We start from the raw sequence: 19,299 nt of genomic DNA on the forward strand, positions 1-19,299 counted from the left end.
CCGTTGGATCATCTGGTTGAAAAGAGAGATAGAGCTGTGTGTCATCAGCGTAGCAATGGTAGGAGAAGCCATGTGCCTTTATGATGGGACCCAGTGATGTAGTGTATGTGGAGAAGAGGAGGGGTCCAAGAACTGATCCCTGAGGAACCCCAGTCACCAGTTGATGTGCTGTGGATACCTCCCCTCCCCAGGCCACCCTGAAAGACCTACCAGTGAGAAAGGATTCAAATCAGTGAAGTGGAGTCCCAGTGATGAGAGAGTGGACAGTAGGATCTGATGATTGACAGTGTCAAACGCGGCAGATAGATCCAGCAGAATGAAAACTGATGATTTAGAATCAGCTTTTGCAATTCTCTAGGCTTCAGTGACTGAGAGTAGCGCAGTCTCAGTTGAATGGCCACTCCTGAAACCTGACTGCTTAGCGTCCAGTTTGTTGTTCTGTGAAAGAAACAATGATACCTGGTTGAAAACAAGTGTTTTCGCTATGAATGGAAGGAGAGAGATGGGTCTGTAGTTTTCTATAAGAGAAGTGTTTAATGTAGGTTTTTTGAGCAGTGGGGAAAGTGCCTGTGAGAAGGGATGTGTTGATGATGTGTGTGATGTCTGTTTTTTGCTAGTGAATCGTTTGAACTGAATGATCGCAGTCACTAATATGAATCAATCGGACCTGTTCCTTGCTTTTCGCGTCTTCGCAGGTTTTTACGACACTGTTAGGATTACTACTGGCTTAGCTCGCTAGTTTTGACATTAACTGAAATAAGTGAAAAAAGAATGATATTTACAAGTAAAATATCCATATTTTCATTCGTCCAACAAAAATCTACGAACATGGTAGGGTCCCTAGCATCCCTACTAATTTCTGTGACCTTGGTACAGTACCTGTACCTGTTTTAAAATTATGAGCTTTCCTTAAATCAATGTAAAGTTTCATTTATTTATTTATTTACTGTATTATGGCACAAGGTTTCATGATCTTTGATTTTATTTATTTTTTATGACTGTGGTAAGAAGGTTTCAGGATTGTGAGCTAATTAGTCATACACAAAAAAATAATTCATTTTATGACAAGACAACTATCAACAATAAGATGGCTATGAGATCCGTGCTAACTTTCTTTATTTATATTTTTATTTACGTATTTATTTGAGAAGGTTCCATGTTCTTTCTTTTTTTTTCTTCTTCTTTGTTTTATGACTGTGGAAAGAAGGTTTTAGGATCCTTGCCAGGTTGTAACTTCTGATTATAGTAATAAAATAGTCATAAAATCTTATTATAGTCATAAAAGTTTATTATATTTATGACTATAATAAGATTACAAAATCTTTGTTAGCTTTCATTCTTTTCTTTCTTTCTTTCTTTCCTTGTATAAGAATTATGAATAGGTTTCATCGTCCTTGTAAATTTTTTATGAAATTGTTTGTTTGACAGTGATGGCTACATGTTCCCACAGTTTCACTGAATAAAAAGAGTAATAGTCCGATGATCAAATACGTTTTCAGGTGAAAGCAGTTTTATTCATGGTACATTTTTGGCCTGCATGACCAGTAAACAAGCTTGCTGTAAAACCTGGAGCAATTAATGCATTTTACACTTTATACAAAACTTTACTGTATTCTTTCATCACCGCAACGCATAATTAGACACATCTAACACATTACACACGCAGACTGTTGTTGTTGTATATCAGTTAAAAGGAGGGTCATACATATTCATGAATTTGGCGGCGGGGGGGGATTTTGTTTATATAGGTTTTTACCACGGACAGCCAAAGTTTTTCAGTTTGCCCTCGCTATTTCAGTTGTATTGTGCATTGACTGTTGACGCTGACAAATGCTACGTATTAAAATTAGTAGAAATGTGTAAGTTGTCTGTGCGGTGTACTGCAACCGCCCCCCTCGCAGTAGTAATTTGGTTCAGTCCGATCCACAGCTCCAATTCTCTCATCAGTCAGCCAGTCAGTGAGCGCGAGTCTGTGTTTATGTGAGCTCTACTACAACAGCATCAAACTTCAAAACAAACGTAGACTCGGGATTTTAATTACCGGTAAGTGCATTTTTCACCTTTTAAGAGCATTTATTTATATTTGAAAGTCTAATGCAGTAGTTGCATTAATATGTTCTGGAGAGTGGTGGTTATAGTTCAGGAGGTGTACAGAATAAATTTATCTACAGTTATAAGACTATCTTAACAAATCACACTTTGGGTCCTTCATTCATATTGGGTCCTGTAATTTGTTTGTTGCTTTCCTACTGCAATATTTTGTCAAGTAATTAATTAATTCATGGTCGTTTTTGCATGTTTTGCAATTCTCTTCTCGTCATTAAAGTTGATTTGACCTCATACAAATAATACAATTATTAAGCATTTTTTTCTATTTGCAATTTGTTTTGAAATATTCCACCATTAAGCTTAATTCTCTGATCATTTTTGCATTTTAAGCATTTTTTTCTTTGTTCAGTAGTTACAGTTGAACTGCCACCAAACTGTTGTTGACAATATAAAACCAGTTCAAAACCTTTGGCTAACTTTTCATTAGTCATTAACAGAATTACAGAATTACATTAACAGTGATATATCTATTCTAAATCTTGAAATTAGACTGATATTTAAACTTCTAGTTACTTTCCCACCCATGAAGTTGTTCTGCAGGTTGTTTCTTCATATAAACAGCGAGATAATGGTGTATGAGGACACCAGTACAGACAATGAACTGGATTTAATGCACAGACTGCAAAATATTGATCATAGATGAAAAATATGTGGTCTTTAATCATATTAAACATAGCTGAATTGAACTTTGTGGCTGTGTGAACGGTACAGAAAGGAAAGCAGTTGGAATTTAATTGCGGATATAACAGACTCACCCTCTGACAGGTCTAAACTTGAATGCACATTCAACGGGCAGAGAGGTATGATGGTTCATGACAAGATGATGAGTGTTTTTTCACAGCCACAGGTGGGTGGAAAACCGGCTTTTGACTTGTTCTCAGATCTTAGCAGTTGGTAAAGCCTTGTGATTGGCATTGTGCAACAACTCAAGGTGCCGTCTTGTAGGAACCTCATTTCGCTTGAAGTTCCTGCTTTATGCGTGGATGCACCATCATTGGTCTCAATTTTTCCTTAACAAACAAGCTCATCATACCTGTTACCCCAAGGCTTATCTGAATCTGTTTTCACTGGAATTGTCCTATAATTGACACACACAGTGCTATTTGCATGTCTTCAGAGGTGTTGGAATTGTGACATAGGAAGGAAAACTCCTTAAGCACATAGCTGTAGTCTGTTGATGTGTTTGTGCTGAAGATTTGTTCTTGCTTCGAAGGCTCTAGTGATCCTCCTTTATCTGTCCGTACAGAGTAAGTGGCTTTTCCAGTCTGAAGAATGCATGCTAGAAGATTGATTTACAATTGTTGTTCTCAGAGAGGCGTGTGTGCCTGAAAATTTGATTTGTTTTGGAGTGACACTTTTCAGCCAGACCAACTAAACATTCAAAAAAAATTAATCAAATCAAACTTAGAGAAAATTCTGTCTTCATTTATTCACCCAGTTGTTCCAAAACTGCTTATTTCTTTTTTCCCCCATAGAAAAAATAGTTTTTTTGTGGTCTTCTTTCTTGCAGCTACAATTAAGCTCGAATGCAAGAATCCAGCATGATTATAAATAAAGCCTAAATGACTTGTTGGCTTTTTAATGTAAGTCTTACGATATCTTTGTGTGATGGACAGACAGTTATTAACTAAACTTCATTATTGTTAACGGAAGAAGTATCATACTTTTTAAGTTGGATATTGTCAGTTAATATTTTGAATTTGTTTCATCTGGTTCACAAACCCATTCTGAATGATTCATTCACAAATTGATGGATTTGGTTCTTGTGTTCAGATCATTGATTCAGTCATTTGATCACAGTGGTTAACAGCACTGGAGGGAAAGTTTATCAGTGCATAATGACTTAATATTCTGTGTCTTACACAAAATCGATACTTTAGTTGATATGATACTTTATGGGGCTTCTGCATCCTTTTATGAAGACTGAAAATGAAGCTTGTAATTAAATTTAAAACCGTGACAAGCAGTCCTTATAATTTCTGCTTTTGTGTTACAATTTTGGTATTATTATACTATTGTAGCTTGTATTATTATTATTATTATTATTTATATATTTTCCGTTTTCTTTTTAATTTGAGTAATTTTGTCATTTTCATTAGGTTTCTTTTATTCACTTTATTTCAGTTATTTATTTCTAGCAAGTAATTTTTAGTGCTTCAGTTAGTTGCCAAGGCATTTCTAATTCTCTAGGTTTTTCTTTTATTGCTTTATTTCATTTAACAAAAATGTTTTTAACAATAATCTTGGTTTTGCTCAACATGAGGGTAAGTAAATGATGACAGAAGTTTCATTTTTGGCTGAACTGTTTCTTTAAGAGGTCTTGCACTTGCCCCCTCAGATCTAGACTGATCCAGAGCAGAGGTCTCCAGACGGGTCAGATTTAATCTGATTAATTGATTTAAAGATAAACCCCCATAAATCCCACCCGGCAGAGAGTTGTACCACCTGAAGATCTGTCGGGAGATGTGGTCGCTGGCAAACCCTCTCTCTGGCAAACTTCCTCCTGGGATTGTTTGTGGAGGTGTTCAGGTCTCATTCACTTTCAGGCTGAACAAACAGGACTGTGGGTTTTGAGTTGGCTTGAAGTGTTAAACTGCCATTGAATTTCTTTTGCTTCTTGTTGGTTGTTTATGAGTTTCTTGACATCTCTCTAAATAAATTATGAGCAGTTTGACAATGTCTGGTGCCAATTTAATGCTAATATGTATGATAGAGTTGGAATTGAATTATAGCAAATGAGATGTAAATATATCAGGGCTCAAAAATAATGATGCCCAGATGATCATTCAAGGCCAGTGTTGTTCTCTTACAACTGTTAACTGCTTGGGTTTTATGGCATTCAGACTTACACAATTGGTTTTGTTTGAAGTATTGGACATTGTTTGTCTGGTTTCTGATTTTAAAATGGCACTATGGTTAGCTGTTTGTTGGTTAGTTTAGATTAGGCTTTTTCAAAAATGTGAGAAGATTGAGATAGTCTTGGAAGCATGAAACAAATTAAGTAATGCTTTGCACTGCATGCCATGAAGGGAGAAATAATGCTTCTGTTAATTGATCAAAAAAATCTCAAAACGACTAGACATTGGCTGAATTATTGGGTTGGATGTTATATTGGCCTGTATACAGTTCATGTCTGTTGTATTTTGCTTCATTACATCTTTAAAATGAAATCATTAGAAGTGTGTAGTTCACTTAGTGTTTGTTTCTGCTGTTGTTCCCAATAAGTGATGATTCTTCTGTGGAGCACAAAAGACAGAATGACAACTTTGGTCAACCTTCATTGTCATTGTATGAAAAAAATGCAATAAAACGAAACGTGACTGTCATTGACTTGCTGCCTAACATCTCCTGTAGTGTTCCATAGAAGAAACAAGTCAAACAGGTTTGTAACAACACAACAGGATCTTCATTTTTGGATGAACTCTACCTTTATCATCATATCTGAGTCTTCAGCTAGCGGCATGATTCCCCTGAGGCTGTAGAGGTTAACAGTTGTTAAAGAGTTTGTGTCTTGATTCACAGGTGTGGACTGACATCACTGTGGCTCTGAATCACCTGAACTTAAACACACCCCTGTAAACCCAGTGTGAGAGAGAAACGGCATAATTACAGCCAATAGCTAATTAATATAGAGAGATTAATGGAAACATTTACAATACATATGGTATTTGAACGTAAAAAATTAAATCCACCACTTGTGGTTGTTAAATGTTAAAGGAATAGTTCACCCAAAATAGTTCACTCCCCCTCTGGCTATTCAAAATGTATTAACAGATTCGGATAAATTTAGCATTGCATCATACTCACCAGTGGATCCTCTGCAGTGAAGAATGAGTGTCGTTAGAAAGAGAGACCAAACAGCTGATAAAAACATCACAATAATCCACACGACTCCAGTCCAACAATTCATTTATGAAGTGTAAGGATGCATGTTTGTAAGAAACAAATCCATCATTAGGACATTTTTAACTTTAAACCATTGCTTATGAACAAAACTGTCTATATATTGTTTATTACAAACATGCAGCTTTGCACTTCATAAGAAGTTAATCGATGGACTGGTGTCGTGTGGATTAAGTCATATGGATTGATTGTGGATTACTGTGATGTTTTTATCAGCTGTTTGGACTCTCATTCTGACGGCACCCATTCACTTGGATACCATTTTGGATAGCCTGAGGGTGAGGGTACTGTGCTAGTACACCTGTGTGAAAATCATTTTTGGTTAAAAGTAATTAATTACAAAAATTGAATTTACAGTCATGCATTTTAAGTGTGACTTAAGTGCCCAAATACATTTTTGGGGTCACTGTACAGCAGAATGGGTGTAAAATGACAAATTATAGGGTTAGTTTTGTATCAACAGGACAATTTTGAGGTATCTCAGTTCAGTGAAAACATACAGCAGGTGAAATTTATCAAAAATTGTGAGTAATGCAGCTGTGGCCTGTGATGTTTTCACAGGTGAGCTTATCTACATTATAGCAAAAGTGAAGTTCCACAAACGCGATAAGATCGCCCCATTAAAATTTACCACAAGATTTGCAAGGTTCATTGTTTAGTATTAATTTCATTATTACATAATTGCATGTTTATATAATCTGACTCAACTGGGCAGATTGTGCAATGTAATGAGCTTTTATTGCATGATTGAACTGGGGGACAAGTTTGCATGAAATATGAGAGCAGGATAAAACCTCATATTCCATCACAGACGTCATCAACATTTCTGGACAGTCTAGACATTTTAATTACCCCAGTGTTTCTTTTTTAGCCTTGTTTTGTGTTTTAAAATATGAGAAAAGAACATTAGCAGATATTTCAGCATAGAACTAATTATTCTTCATTCTTCAATTATTATATAGTTAGTTTACAAAGGCAACCAACACTGTTACAATGGCTCACACTTAAGGTCGTTTCATAAATTGTCACACCCATTTGTATTTTTGACATGAATGATATCTAATATCATAAAGTTTGTTGAAGAGAGGTGTGCTATTACTTTTGAAGCATATGATTTCCACCTTGCAGATGATAAAATGGGCATAAAATCCTATAGACTTACATTTAAGAAGAGTCTGGTTTGTTTGTGTTCTTTTGCAGATATTCAAAATGAAGGAGCCAATACCTTTAGGCAAAGCATCTTGAAGAGAAAGAGGCCAGTGTGAGTGTGTGACTATACGTGTGTGTACGCATGTGTGTATGTGGATGATCTTTCATAGGCCATGTCTGTCCCCACCAAACAAGAGAGGACAGTATGTGTCCTCCTTCCCACCAAGGAGACATTGGACATCACAGTGGGGGTAAATATTCAGCTCTTGTAATATTTCATATTGTGATTTGCAGCAATGACAAATGACAAAAAAAAGCAATAACATGCTTAAGGCTGTACTTTATATTGTAATATACAGTATATAAAACATGCAGATGTGTGTTTATTGACTTGAATGCAAACATTTAGAATCAGAATTCATTTTATCATATTTTTGTACCCGATTCATTGCCAAATCTGTTTTTCTTTTTCTCCAAGCTGAAAGCAACGGGCCAAGATGTGTTTCATCGTGTCTGTGAGCTTCTCAGGGTTAAAGAGCTGCACTACTTTGGATTAACTTTAGTCAAAAGTAAGAATTGATTCTTCCCAATTACAGTGAACCCTTGCAACAGGGGGATTTGCAGAATCTGTTTTGGTTCACCAGAGAATTTTTCAGTGAACCGTTCTTAAAAGAACCATTGTTTTCTTAGTGTAAAGAACATTATAATAATCTATAGAACCTTTTCCACTATAAAAACCTTTTGTGCAATGTAAAGGTTCCATGAATGTGTAGAAGGTTCTTCATGGAACCATAGATGCGAAAGAACCTTTTTTTTTTGAGAGTGTATGTGAATCTCAAATTGCGTGTTTTTGTATCTACTGTAAATGGAAATTGTAACCACATTTCAGTTGCTTTATTTGTTTTTCACTGAAGACTTTCAAATGCAAATGCTTACAGCTCAAGGCCTTGGTTGTTTGCCAGTTCAAGCAATGTATGAACTGCACCTGAATGACATAATCTGCAAAGACACAAACTTGCGTTTATTCCCAGGGAAATATGAATTAAATCCATTTAAATCTAATGTAGCATCTAATATTTGCCAATCAGACTCTCTCTATTAAGAAGAGTTTGTTCGCTCAGTCTTTTTTTGCTCTCCTTTTCAACCTCAAGCCTCATTCCAGTTTCTTCTTCACTTGAATACCTTTTTACGATTTTGTGTCACTCTCCTCTTGGACAAGAGTGTCTTTGTTTTTGTGTATTTGAGGGCTGGTGACCCCTGAGGCTTGGAATTGAGCTATATTAACTTTGTTAAGCCTGGAATTCACCATGATTCACCACTTCAGTGCAGAGAGGCAGCGGGAGAGAGCAATTGATATTGGCTGAGCGTTTAGCAGGGTCACAACCTTCTCGTCATGAACCTTGGATAAAGAGTGAGTCAGAAAGAGTTTGAGTCATTCAGTGAGGGAGGTAGTGATGCGGAGTTAGCAATGATAAAGGATGGATAAACTGAACAGAATGTGAACTTATGCTTGTAAAAACAACATAAAGTGTTAACAAAGTGTTCACATACATTTTTCTGTGTTTGTATAGATACTGAAACATACAATATAAACATTCTGACAGCATCTAAAACTTAATATGAATTACTTCATTATTAAAAATTTTCATTATCATTTATAAATTATCACTGTATATGGGTAGTTGACATATCAATGTGTCCTATGGTGTGACAGCAAAAATGTACTATTGTACTACAAAACTCTAACATTGAAGATAAAACTCTCTCATGCTATTTGTAACTCTAAGAATGAAAATACATTTTTCTCATGTTATTTGTATGTTAAGTTTTTTTTCCCTACATTTTTGCTATGTCACACCATAGGACACAGTCCAATTTTTATTTGTCAACTACCCATAAATAAACAGATGAAAAGAGTTTTTTCTGCTTAATATTTTTGTATAAACTGTAATACACTACCATTCAGAAGTTGAGAGGAAATATGATTTAAAAAAAAAAAAAACCTTTATCCAGCAAGGGTACATTAAATTCATCAAAAGTAATCAAAACAATGTAAAAAAAAAATCCTATTTCAAATAAATCCTGTTATTTTGAACTTTCTATTCATTAAAGAATCCTGAAAAAATGTATCATGGTTTCCACAAAAATATTAAGCAGCACAACTGTTTTCAACATTATAATAAAAATAAATGTTTTTTTTTTTTATCAAATTTTTTTACATTTTATTTCTTAACTCAAGTGTGCACGAAAAGCAATGTTTCTTGAGCCACAAATCAGTATATTAGAATGATTTCTTAAGGATCATGTAAAACTGTAAACTGGAGTACTCATTGTGATAAATTACATTATAAAATATATTCAAATTCAATACACTTATTTCAAATTGCAGTAATATTTCACAGTATTATAATTTTACTATATATTTTTAATCAAATAAATGCAGCCTTTGTGAGCATAAGAGACTTCTTTTAAAAACATAAAAAAATCTTACTTTTGACCAGTAGTGTATATAGACTATATATATGAATATAATAGAGTATAAATATGAATGATGTCTTATATAAAAATATATGAAGTAATAATAATCCTAACCCTAATAATAATGTTCTTTATATAAATTCTAAAAATATTTTTAAATAACGGTATGTGAAATTTAGTGTAAAGTGTAATGATTTGCATTTTTGATGCTGACAGTACATTGATATTGTACATGTCAGTGTCTACTCAAACATACGATAATCTATGTGTGTACCACTACTTTGCATACAAATACTAAAGAGGTCACGTCGGCAAATGAAATAAATCACATGGACCACTTGAATGAAAAGGATATGCTTGAAACATTGTTTCTAAACACTTTTGAAAATAACATCTATTTATTGGTCTTAGCTAAATCTTCTTTCATTTTTCCATTGTGACATTTATTTAAACCATCTTAATTCCATTCTTGCACAAGCTCCTTTTTAGAAGTGTTTACACGATTTACTCAAAGCGCTAGAATTCTTTTGCAATCGCAGCCACTCTGGCATGAGACTGCTAGTTTTTATTGGGGTAAGTTTTGTCTGCGGTTGGGGTTGTTGCATACCGAGCCCTGCGTTCACCAATGGCTCAACGGGTCTTTTCATTCCAGCCGTCTCCCTAATTGAGGTCATTGTTGGGCAGATTTCATGCATGAATTCTTGATGCCATTGTTTGCATGCCGAAAGCATTTACGCTTGTTTCCTGTGTGTCCTTTCTGGGCTGTTTTAGACAATGAGCACATCTTTCTGGACTTGGAAGAGAAACTTGCCAAGTACTTTCCTAAGGAGTGGAAACAGGACTCAGGGAAGGTGAGCATAACACAGTCCTCCATCATTATCAGAAGTACCATTGTGTTCTTTTACATATCTGTAAATACCATGGTTCATCAATGAGATAATCATAGAAATATAAATAGTGTAGTGATTCTACTGATTCCATCACAGTATCACTGTACCATGTGCTCCGTGTTGCCTGTGGTCATCAGGGCGGTTACAGTATGAAGATAAACACTAGTAGGCCGGTCGGGATGTGGGAGTGACTTCATAATGAGGGGGTTGCCACAGTAACCTAGTCAAGCCTGTTCTTTCTCTCGGCAGGGGTCACAGAGGAGGTCAATCCCTCCCCTGCTCTGTCTGAAGGTCCAGTACTATGTGGAGAACGGCAGACTCATCTGGTAAGAAACAGGCCAGAGATTCCCGAACGTTTGAAGGGAGGAACCCTCTCCTTGGCCTCTTTCCTTCATTAGTTTTAATCCACCAGGGGGTGAGGCCAGTTTGAGTGGGCTTGTGATCTGGTTTTTATGTGGCATGTCTTTGAAAGCTGTTTTTATTAGGAAGAATTTTCCTCCCTCATCTGGGTGGGGTGTAACTGAAAACTGCTTATAATGAAACTCAGCCTAACTTTAGGTTTTATTAAATGTGGGAAATGAAGGATTTTGAAGAGAGACTGAGTTGACCCCAAAATGAAAATTCTGTCATTAATTACAAGACCTTTGTTCATCTTCGGAACACAAATTAAGATATTTTTGATGAAATCCGAGAGCTTTATGACCCTCCATGGACTATTTTTACAATGTCCTTACTATGTTTCTGGGTCTGAGAACATTTCAGTTACATTGCTGTCTATGGAGGGTCAGAAAGCTCTCCGATTTTGTCAAAAATATCTTAATTTGTGTTCCGAAGATGACCGAAGGTCTTACAGGTTTGGAACGACATGAGGGTGAGTAATGACAGAATTTCATTTTTGGGTGAACTAAACATTTAATAAATAGAAAGTTCAAAAGAACAGGATTTATTATAAATAGAACATAATTCTTGCTAAGACATTTATATTTGATGTCTAGTTTATTTTTCTCATGCTCTTTTTCATACTCTTTTTCTGTGTTCTCAGTGAGTGTAAAGCAAGAAAACTGTACTACTATGATCTGCGGGAACGTGTCCTCCGCTCAGAATGCCGACAGCAGGAGGAAGTGTATTTCCAGCTGGCAGGATTCGCTCTACAGGCCGATCACTCTGACCACCCCTCAGAAAGCCACAGTCAGGGACACGCTGTGTATTTCCAACCCAAAGAATACTTTCCACCCTGGGTAAATCTTCATTAGAGTGTAGAAAATACAACACATAGATTTGCATCCAAGCAAGAGGTGCTTACTTTGTTTTTAATCATATAAAGATTTGGTTTAAATTGAAAAGTCCAGTATTTGTGGTATTTGGATGCTGGTATGCTATAGTCTTTACCAGGGTTTTTAACTTTCTTGACTTTCTTGGACAACCAGCTTATCTGGAAAGACCATGCTGATTGACTAGAATTTTTTGAAAAGCACCAAACCAGCATTCTTGTTGTGTTTTTACAGCAGGGGTTTGATTAAATTTTTTGTAAATCTAATAAAGCACAGTGAGAGCCCACAGTCCTTTCATAATCATGCATGACCCGTGTCTGCTCTCATAGATAATTGCAAAGCGTGGCATTGACTACCTGCTGTGTCACGGGCCCAAGGTTCATAAAGAGCTGTGGGGGATGCCCTTGCGTGACGCTATCCTGCTCTTTATCAGAGAATCCTGCCGTCTGGAGGATGTCCCAGTCACCTTTTATCGCCTACAGAAGGTCAGTGGTCATGCATGGTAATCAGAATGTCTTGCTATAGGTCAAGACATTCTCAGCTGTGGAATGTAGGGAGGTTTTGAAAATGTTTTCATCAAAGTAGAAGTTAAAGGTGAAGTAAACTCTGCACTACTACTGGCACATGATGGAACTGCAGTCTGCTTGATTGAGTGATATTATAACAGCAGCTCAACCAATGCTAGAATGATCACTGAAGGATCTTGTGACAGAAAATAAAAAGAAATTGTTGTAATTTTTCAATTTTACTATTTTACTGAGTATTTGATCAAATAAATGCAACCTTGGTAAGCATAAGAGACTTCTTTAAAAAATGAACACCAAAAAGACAAACTCTTAAGGTCCTTGCACACTGACTCCGAAATTTTTGTATGTGTTTTTTCGTATTCGTCATCCTTTCCTATCACAATGCTTGCTAAAGATGCGAAAACGCAGAAAATCGAATCTGATCCGAATTTTTTATGACGGACGAATATTTTGGAGGCAGTGTGTAAACAAGATTTACAAAACATGAGGTCTTTATTTTTTAACGTGCAAAAATTTCAGACGAGAATTTATCTATCTATCTATCTATCTATCTATCTATCTATCTATCTATCTATCTATCTATCTATCTATCTATCTATCTATGTATATCATTCATTAAAAAAGTGTGTTACTAAGCCTGTGTCTTTTTCCTGTAGGACAAGAAAGAAGAGAAAGGTTCAGCGCTCCTTGGACTCACTCTACGAGGAATGCAAGTGTATCAGGTGTGTGTTTGTGAATGCGTGAGGCATTTTTCTTGCCACTAAAACAGGGAAAAACTCTTCTTGTATATAAATTGCTGCGGTGCAAAAAATTGGACACAGCAACATCTCAACAGTAGTTGTTGCACATCACCTGAAATCACTGGCCCTTATTGAAAATGATGGACTTCTGATTGCTTTTCGCTGCAAAGCACATGTGAATGGCCTACTTCATTGTGCATCATTCTGTGATTCAGTGCAGTCCTGTGTTTTCTCTTTGAGCCGGTGCCAATCACAATGATAGAGCTCTCCAGATAGGCCTGACTGGAATGCATATATTAGACGGTTCAGTCCATAAACAGGGATTTGGAGTGCATGCCTTTCCCCTGAGTCCTCTGATCTGCCCGTTAAAGCATCTGGGGTCGGATTAAACTAAGGGCCCTGTGTCTAAGAGATCAAAGACCCAGTGTGGTGAGGCCCCGACCCCAACCTTAAATGGGCTCCCCTTTTGCTTTGATAAAAAAAACAGGATTTATATATTACTCCTTTCTCACACTGCCAAATAAGCTTATATTACAAATGATCTAACAAATGATCTGTGGAAGTGGGTTTTGTAGCAAGTAGGGTTAGGAGATCTAAATGTTAGTTCCATTTTTGAAAAACTGCCTCTACTGAATAATTTGGGTTGCAATGAACTGTGTTATTTGTAATAAAATAAATGAGAAAATTCTATAAAAATGTTATGTATACTTAGTTTTTTCTTATATAAATAGTAATATTTGTTATCTAATACAATTACTATTGTGACCCTGGACGACAAAACCAGTCGTAAGTGTCAATTTTTCGAAATTGAGATTTATACATCATCTGAAATCTGAATAAATAAGCTTTCCATTGATGTATGGTTTATTAGGATCGGACAATATTTGGCTGAGATACAACTATTTGAAAATCTGGAATCTGAGGGTGCAAAAAAATCGAAATATTGAGAAAATCGCCTTTAAATTTGTCTAAATGAAGTTCTTAGCAATGCATATTACTAATCAAAAATTAAGTTTTGATACATTTACAGTAAGAAATTTCCAAAATATCTTCATGGAACATGATCTTTACTTAATATCCTAATGATTTTTGGCATAAAAGAAAAATTGATCATTTTGACCCATACAATGTATTTTTGGCTATTGCTACAAATATACCCCAGCGACTTAAGACTGGTTTAGTGGTCCAGGGACACATATTAATATAACAATTATTATAAAAAAATCTAAATGCTGTATTTAAAAAATATATATAATTAGGCTTTCTTAAAAGTAATAAGTTATATTATTTGGCTTTCTTAAAAGGAACCTGAACCATTTAATGGAATCGGAATCTGAGCCATTTAATTTTCTAACAAATCCCATTCTTCTGACTTGACCCTTTTCATGTGACAGAGGCCTTGTTTCTTTTATTTGCAGGAGGTGAACAATGTGCGTGATCTGCTGTATGACTTTCCCTGGTTTCACGTGGGACGGCTCACCTTTCTGGTAACATTTAATGTTATTGCTTGTTACAATATTAGATCACACCAGACCTCACTGTTTCTCCCTTATTTCAAGTGATTTTTGGTTGATTTATCTGAACTCCTCGATGTGATTTGAATTGTGGTGCTTGAACACCTGCTCTGACATTAAAAGTTACTTTTTACAAATACAGAGGTTCTGTGTTCTGCTCTCTGCACAGGGGAAGAAGTTTGAGATCCAGCCGGATGGTTTGCCCTCAGCAAGGAAGTTGGTGTACTACACGGGTTCGGCTTTTCGTTCCCGACATCTTCTGCTGCATTTAAGTTCCTGTCACCGATTGTACCTCAGTTTGCAACCTGCGCTCAAACACCTGCGGCAGCTGGAGGAGACAGAGGGTGTGTGTCCACACAATATTCATCTACAGGCCCTTCATGCTTGCTTTTGTAGTATGATTTTTTTTTTTTCCTTCTCAGTGGAGTTGCTTCTAATATAGCCCGTTAGTTTATTGACTTCAGAGATCTCACAAAAGATAAAATTTTTATGTAAGCAAGTACTTATAATGATGCCTTTATTTTCTTTTCCATTTCTCAGTAATGTGCAGATTTATTTTGATTATAGTAATGAGTACTTGAGAAAGAAATTTCAGGAAAATAATGTCATAAAACAATCTTAACGGTCTTGGAAAATAGTTATATAGTAGTTCATTTTCTTTAACACTAAATAGAGGTGACAATGCCAAGGAAATAGAGTATAAAAGAATAAACTGTTTTCTCATATTCTTTTTATTTGAAACAGTCACCTCTGGCTTCATGATAGCAATATTTGAATAAAGCATTTTTTATGAAGGTGCTTTCTATTTTTGGATTGCGAAAAGCCCTAATATACAAATATACCTGAATTGAATGGAAAAATAAGGTGACCAGATTTCTAAAATAGAAACTGGGGGCATTTCCCAGTTGAGTGGTCAAAATATAATTGATATCTCTCTTGTTGTTGCCTATAAAGCTAAAAATGGGGACAATGCATTTTTGTATTTGTGTTTTGGGTTTCTATAAGATTATAATGCTTAATTATTATTAAGTAATATTTAAATCATACAATTCAGCAAATCGCATGATGAAAAATAGTAAATACTAACCCTTCAAGGAGTTCAAAACAGTAAGATAACAAAATTCTGACTTTAAAAAAACTTATAAATTAGATAAATAAAATTGTATTAAACATGTATTTTCTAATTGAATTTAATATGTTCACAAACTGTATAATGTATACAGTAATTACTACTTGTTAGACACTGAAACCAGGACTGTCCCCGGAAAACAGAGACGTGGTCACCCTATTGAAAAATATAATTTATTATTTTTTTCCCTTTTCATATTGGTTCCCCTTTCATGTCAGGCTGTTTTTGATTAAATAATATTTTTTTCTCCCTTTTGGATCCAGAGAAGAAGAGGTACCGCGAATCGTACATCAGTGATGAGCTAGACCTGGATCAGCCATGCAGCGAGGGCAGTCCTCGTCTGTCTCGACACTCCACCAGCAGCTCTGGCATTGAGGCGGACACCAGGCAAAACAGCGTCTCTGTAGATATGGTTTCCATGGAGGAGAAGGAAAAGTCTTTCATCTCTGCTGTCAGTCACGGCTCCTCACACACCTCTGGCATCGACACAGGCAGCAAAGCTCGGACTGATGAAGATGAGTGGCAGGAGGAAGGTGAGGGTCAAACAACTTTAGTCATAATCAGTATTAAAAAATATATACAACTACATTTATAATCAACATTTCTCTGAACTCATCTGCCAACTGATTCACATTTCATTTGCTGGGCTTGAATTCTTGTGCAGTTGTTTTGCAACAGTATAAAATGTCACGCTCATCAATTTGACATGGTCTGCTGACAGATAGGCATTGCTGGGATGCCTTGCATATGTAGTGCTGGAAAGACAGATAAAGCTGTAGGGGTTGTTCTGAAGTGATTTAGTCTATTTGTTCAGCCAGCTTGACTTGCAAAATGTCACACTCGCAGTGACAGTGAAAGACAAAATCTTTTGTCACAACACGTTAGATTTACGACAAGGTTAAGCACAGATTAACCCATGATGGACTGTTTGTGATGAAATCTGAATGTAGATTTGCAGGATGTGGTGAAGGAGCCCGGGGAGGTCTCTGTGGACGACCCTGTGGATATCTTGCGATTGGCTGACCTGCTGGAGGGCGTGTCCGTTGACTGTCCCACCATCCAATCAGACACTGAATTTAAAGGTGATGATTTAGGACTTTTTAGACTTTTAAACAATTCTAATCTGATACATCCAATCTGAAATCTGATCTACATTATTTGATCTGTTTCTGATTCATTTGTATCTAATTATTTAATTTATTATTTTTCATTGTTGCAGAACATAAAAAAAAAAAAAAGTTTCTAAAAGCATGGTAAATGTGTAAATAATGGAGAAAGTGCATGCATACCACTATGGCAAGTGAGCGACTGGTGCAAGATTATTATATTTAAATTATATATAAATATTTATTATGATCATGATGTGATTGATTTAGCAATTGTCATGCAATTAATGTTTTTTTTTGTTATTAATGTTTTTGAAAGACTTCTAAAACAAGCGCTCACCAAGGCTGAATTTACTTGATCAAAAATTGTTGATTGCTAAAGAAATTTATATATATATATATATATATATATATATATATATATATAATTTTTTTTTTTTTTAAATGTAAGCCTTAACTGTCAATTTTGATCAATTTAATGCATATTTTCTCAATAAAAGTATTAATTACTTTCCTAAACTTTAAACAGCAGAGTATAAATTGAATGTAAACAGATGGGACCAAAAATCAATGTGTCGAAATATTGTATTAGGCCTTAAAACATAAATGCAATTTTTTTTTTGACAATTTTGAAATACAGTAAATCAATATTTGCCTGCAGACTCTGATGAGAATATAAATCTGATCCTGTTTACTGTAACGTCTGTTTCCAGGTCTACAAATGAGTTCAGTTACAGGCAACGATCAAGTGGACCATTATGATCCAGACAGCATGAAACAGGTTTGCCGTCTCTGTCTTCTCCAATCTTTCTCTTTTCATTCCTTCATCATGTCACTAATTGCTCATTATCCATTACAGGTTTTAAATCAGAAGTCTCGTAACCCAGCCGACCGCTACAGTCTGAGCCTGGATGACGTGCGACTGTATTCCCCTCTTCTCCCTCTGGGAACGGCATCGGTTCCAGACACCTCCGTCAGCTACACGTTTGGGCTTCCACATTCCCCAACCAGCCTGTGTCCAGACAGTACTTCATTCTGTGTCCAACGCTCCACGAACTGCCTATCTCTGGATCTGCTGGATGATAACCAGCCGCTGGAGCTTGTCCTTTAAGAAACTGAGAAGACCACAGCTTCCTGTTGTCTGAAGCACTAACAGGACACATTTTCATCAGGAATTTTGTTAAAGCTCAACCAACGCTCAGATGTGATTCTATGCTGTTCAACAGCAGGACAATATGAACAATTGTGGGTTGTTTTACAGATCATACAACATGCAGAACTTTCTACAGAACGTGTTAATGAATAATCTTAGAAGAGTCAGGCATTACTATACACTAAAACCGTGTCCTTGATAAAATGATTTGATAAAACCTTCTCTTCCAAGTAAATTCTAACCGGCTGTGACTACAATAAGCAACAAGAGGCCCCGCCCACAGTGAACTTTCATTGGTCCAAATCCTGTTCTGCATGGCTGAACTGTATATTAAACATCAAAACGAAACATTTTCTCATTCTTTGTGGACAGACAAATTACCTGTTGGTTCACACCTAGTTAGGACATGATGTAACATGTTATGCTACAAAGTTTGTTTAGGGAAGGAAACGTTGGACCTCTGAATTTCACATTTGCTCTAAAATGGCTTAAGAATGTCAAACTTGGAGGAACATTCTCAGAATTACATTATGAATACAGACAGAAGCTATCAGAAAATCCACTAAGAAAACAAAAACATGTCTTGTACTCCTACAATAAAATGCCATACATTCCTTTAAACAAAGACTTTTAACTTGGAGTTCCATTTAATGTTTGAGATCACACAGTTACATTTCTAATGACAATACATCAACTTATTCAGCCATGTACAATAGTGCAGTGGTTAATCATATCAAATATGATACAAGAATTCACATTCACTGTCTTTGGAGATATTTTTGGTCATGAAACACACTGAATATGCACCACTTGTTCTCCTGTTTCAAACAATAATTGTGTACAGACAATACTCTTGTTCCCAAGTTACAAAGCATGTGTGAACCCGCTTAAACCTGCAATCAGGATTGGAACAAAGGTTAACAAGTCAAACCAAAATATTCTATGTATGTTTTTTTTTTTTTTATGAGATCTAACCACTGGTTTAATATAATATCACATAGTTCTTTACTACACAAGTAATGTCGAACTGTGATGAACTTTTAAATGAACAATAAGAACAAAGACTCGTTCGCTGTATACAGATTATGTTTGTTTTGTTCAGCTCTTTTGATTTCGATAATTACAAAACTCACATCAAGCTCTCAGAGGTTGTGTACATAATGGTGGGTGTAATGCCTATGTATTGTAAACACACATCGTATTAAAAAGTATGCCCATATATGTGTTCCTTTCAGTGAAAGGAAAAAACTATAAGAATGAATAGTATGAATAAACATAGCTGGTGTTAAATTCAGTAGTACAATATGTGTATGTGTTTTTCATTACATAG

General features: G+C 35.8%; 1 protein-coding gene across 1 annotated transcript; it reads left to right on the plus strand.

Annotated features, from left to right (window-relative positions):
• The first annotated feature begins 1,916 nt into the window (after positions 1 to 1,916).
• Positions 1,917 to 19,258, plus strand: zgc:172136 (uncharacterized protein LOC566376 homolog). The gene is made up of 14 exons (XM_058796972.1): positions 1,917 to 2,043; positions 7,213 to 7,412; positions 7,640 to 7,730; positions 10,411 to 10,490; positions 10,779 to 10,855; positions 11,572 to 11,767; positions 12,130 to 12,285; positions 12,984 to 13,049; positions 14,486 to 14,554; positions 14,751 to 14,925; positions 15,974 to 16,243; positions 16,661 to 16,792; positions 17,530 to 17,597; positions 17,676 to 19,258. Exons 2-14 carry the CDS (start codon positions 7,335 to 7,337, stop codon positions 17,925 to 17,927), a joined length of 1,710 nt encoding a protein of 569 aa, XP_058652955.1. The 5' UTR covers positions 1,917 to 2,043; positions 7,213 to 7,334; the 3' UTR covers positions 17,928 to 19,258.
• The last annotated feature ends 41 nt before the right edge of the window (positions 19,259 to 19,299 follow it).

Source organism: Onychostoma macrolepis, chromosome 13 (assembly GCF_012432095.1).
Source record: "Onychostoma macrolepis isolate SWU-2019 chromosome 13, ASM1243209v1, whole genome shotgun sequence".
Taxonomy (NCBI): domain Eukaryota; kingdom Metazoa; phylum Chordata; class Actinopteri; order Cypriniformes; family Cyprinidae; genus Onychostoma; species Onychostoma macrolepis.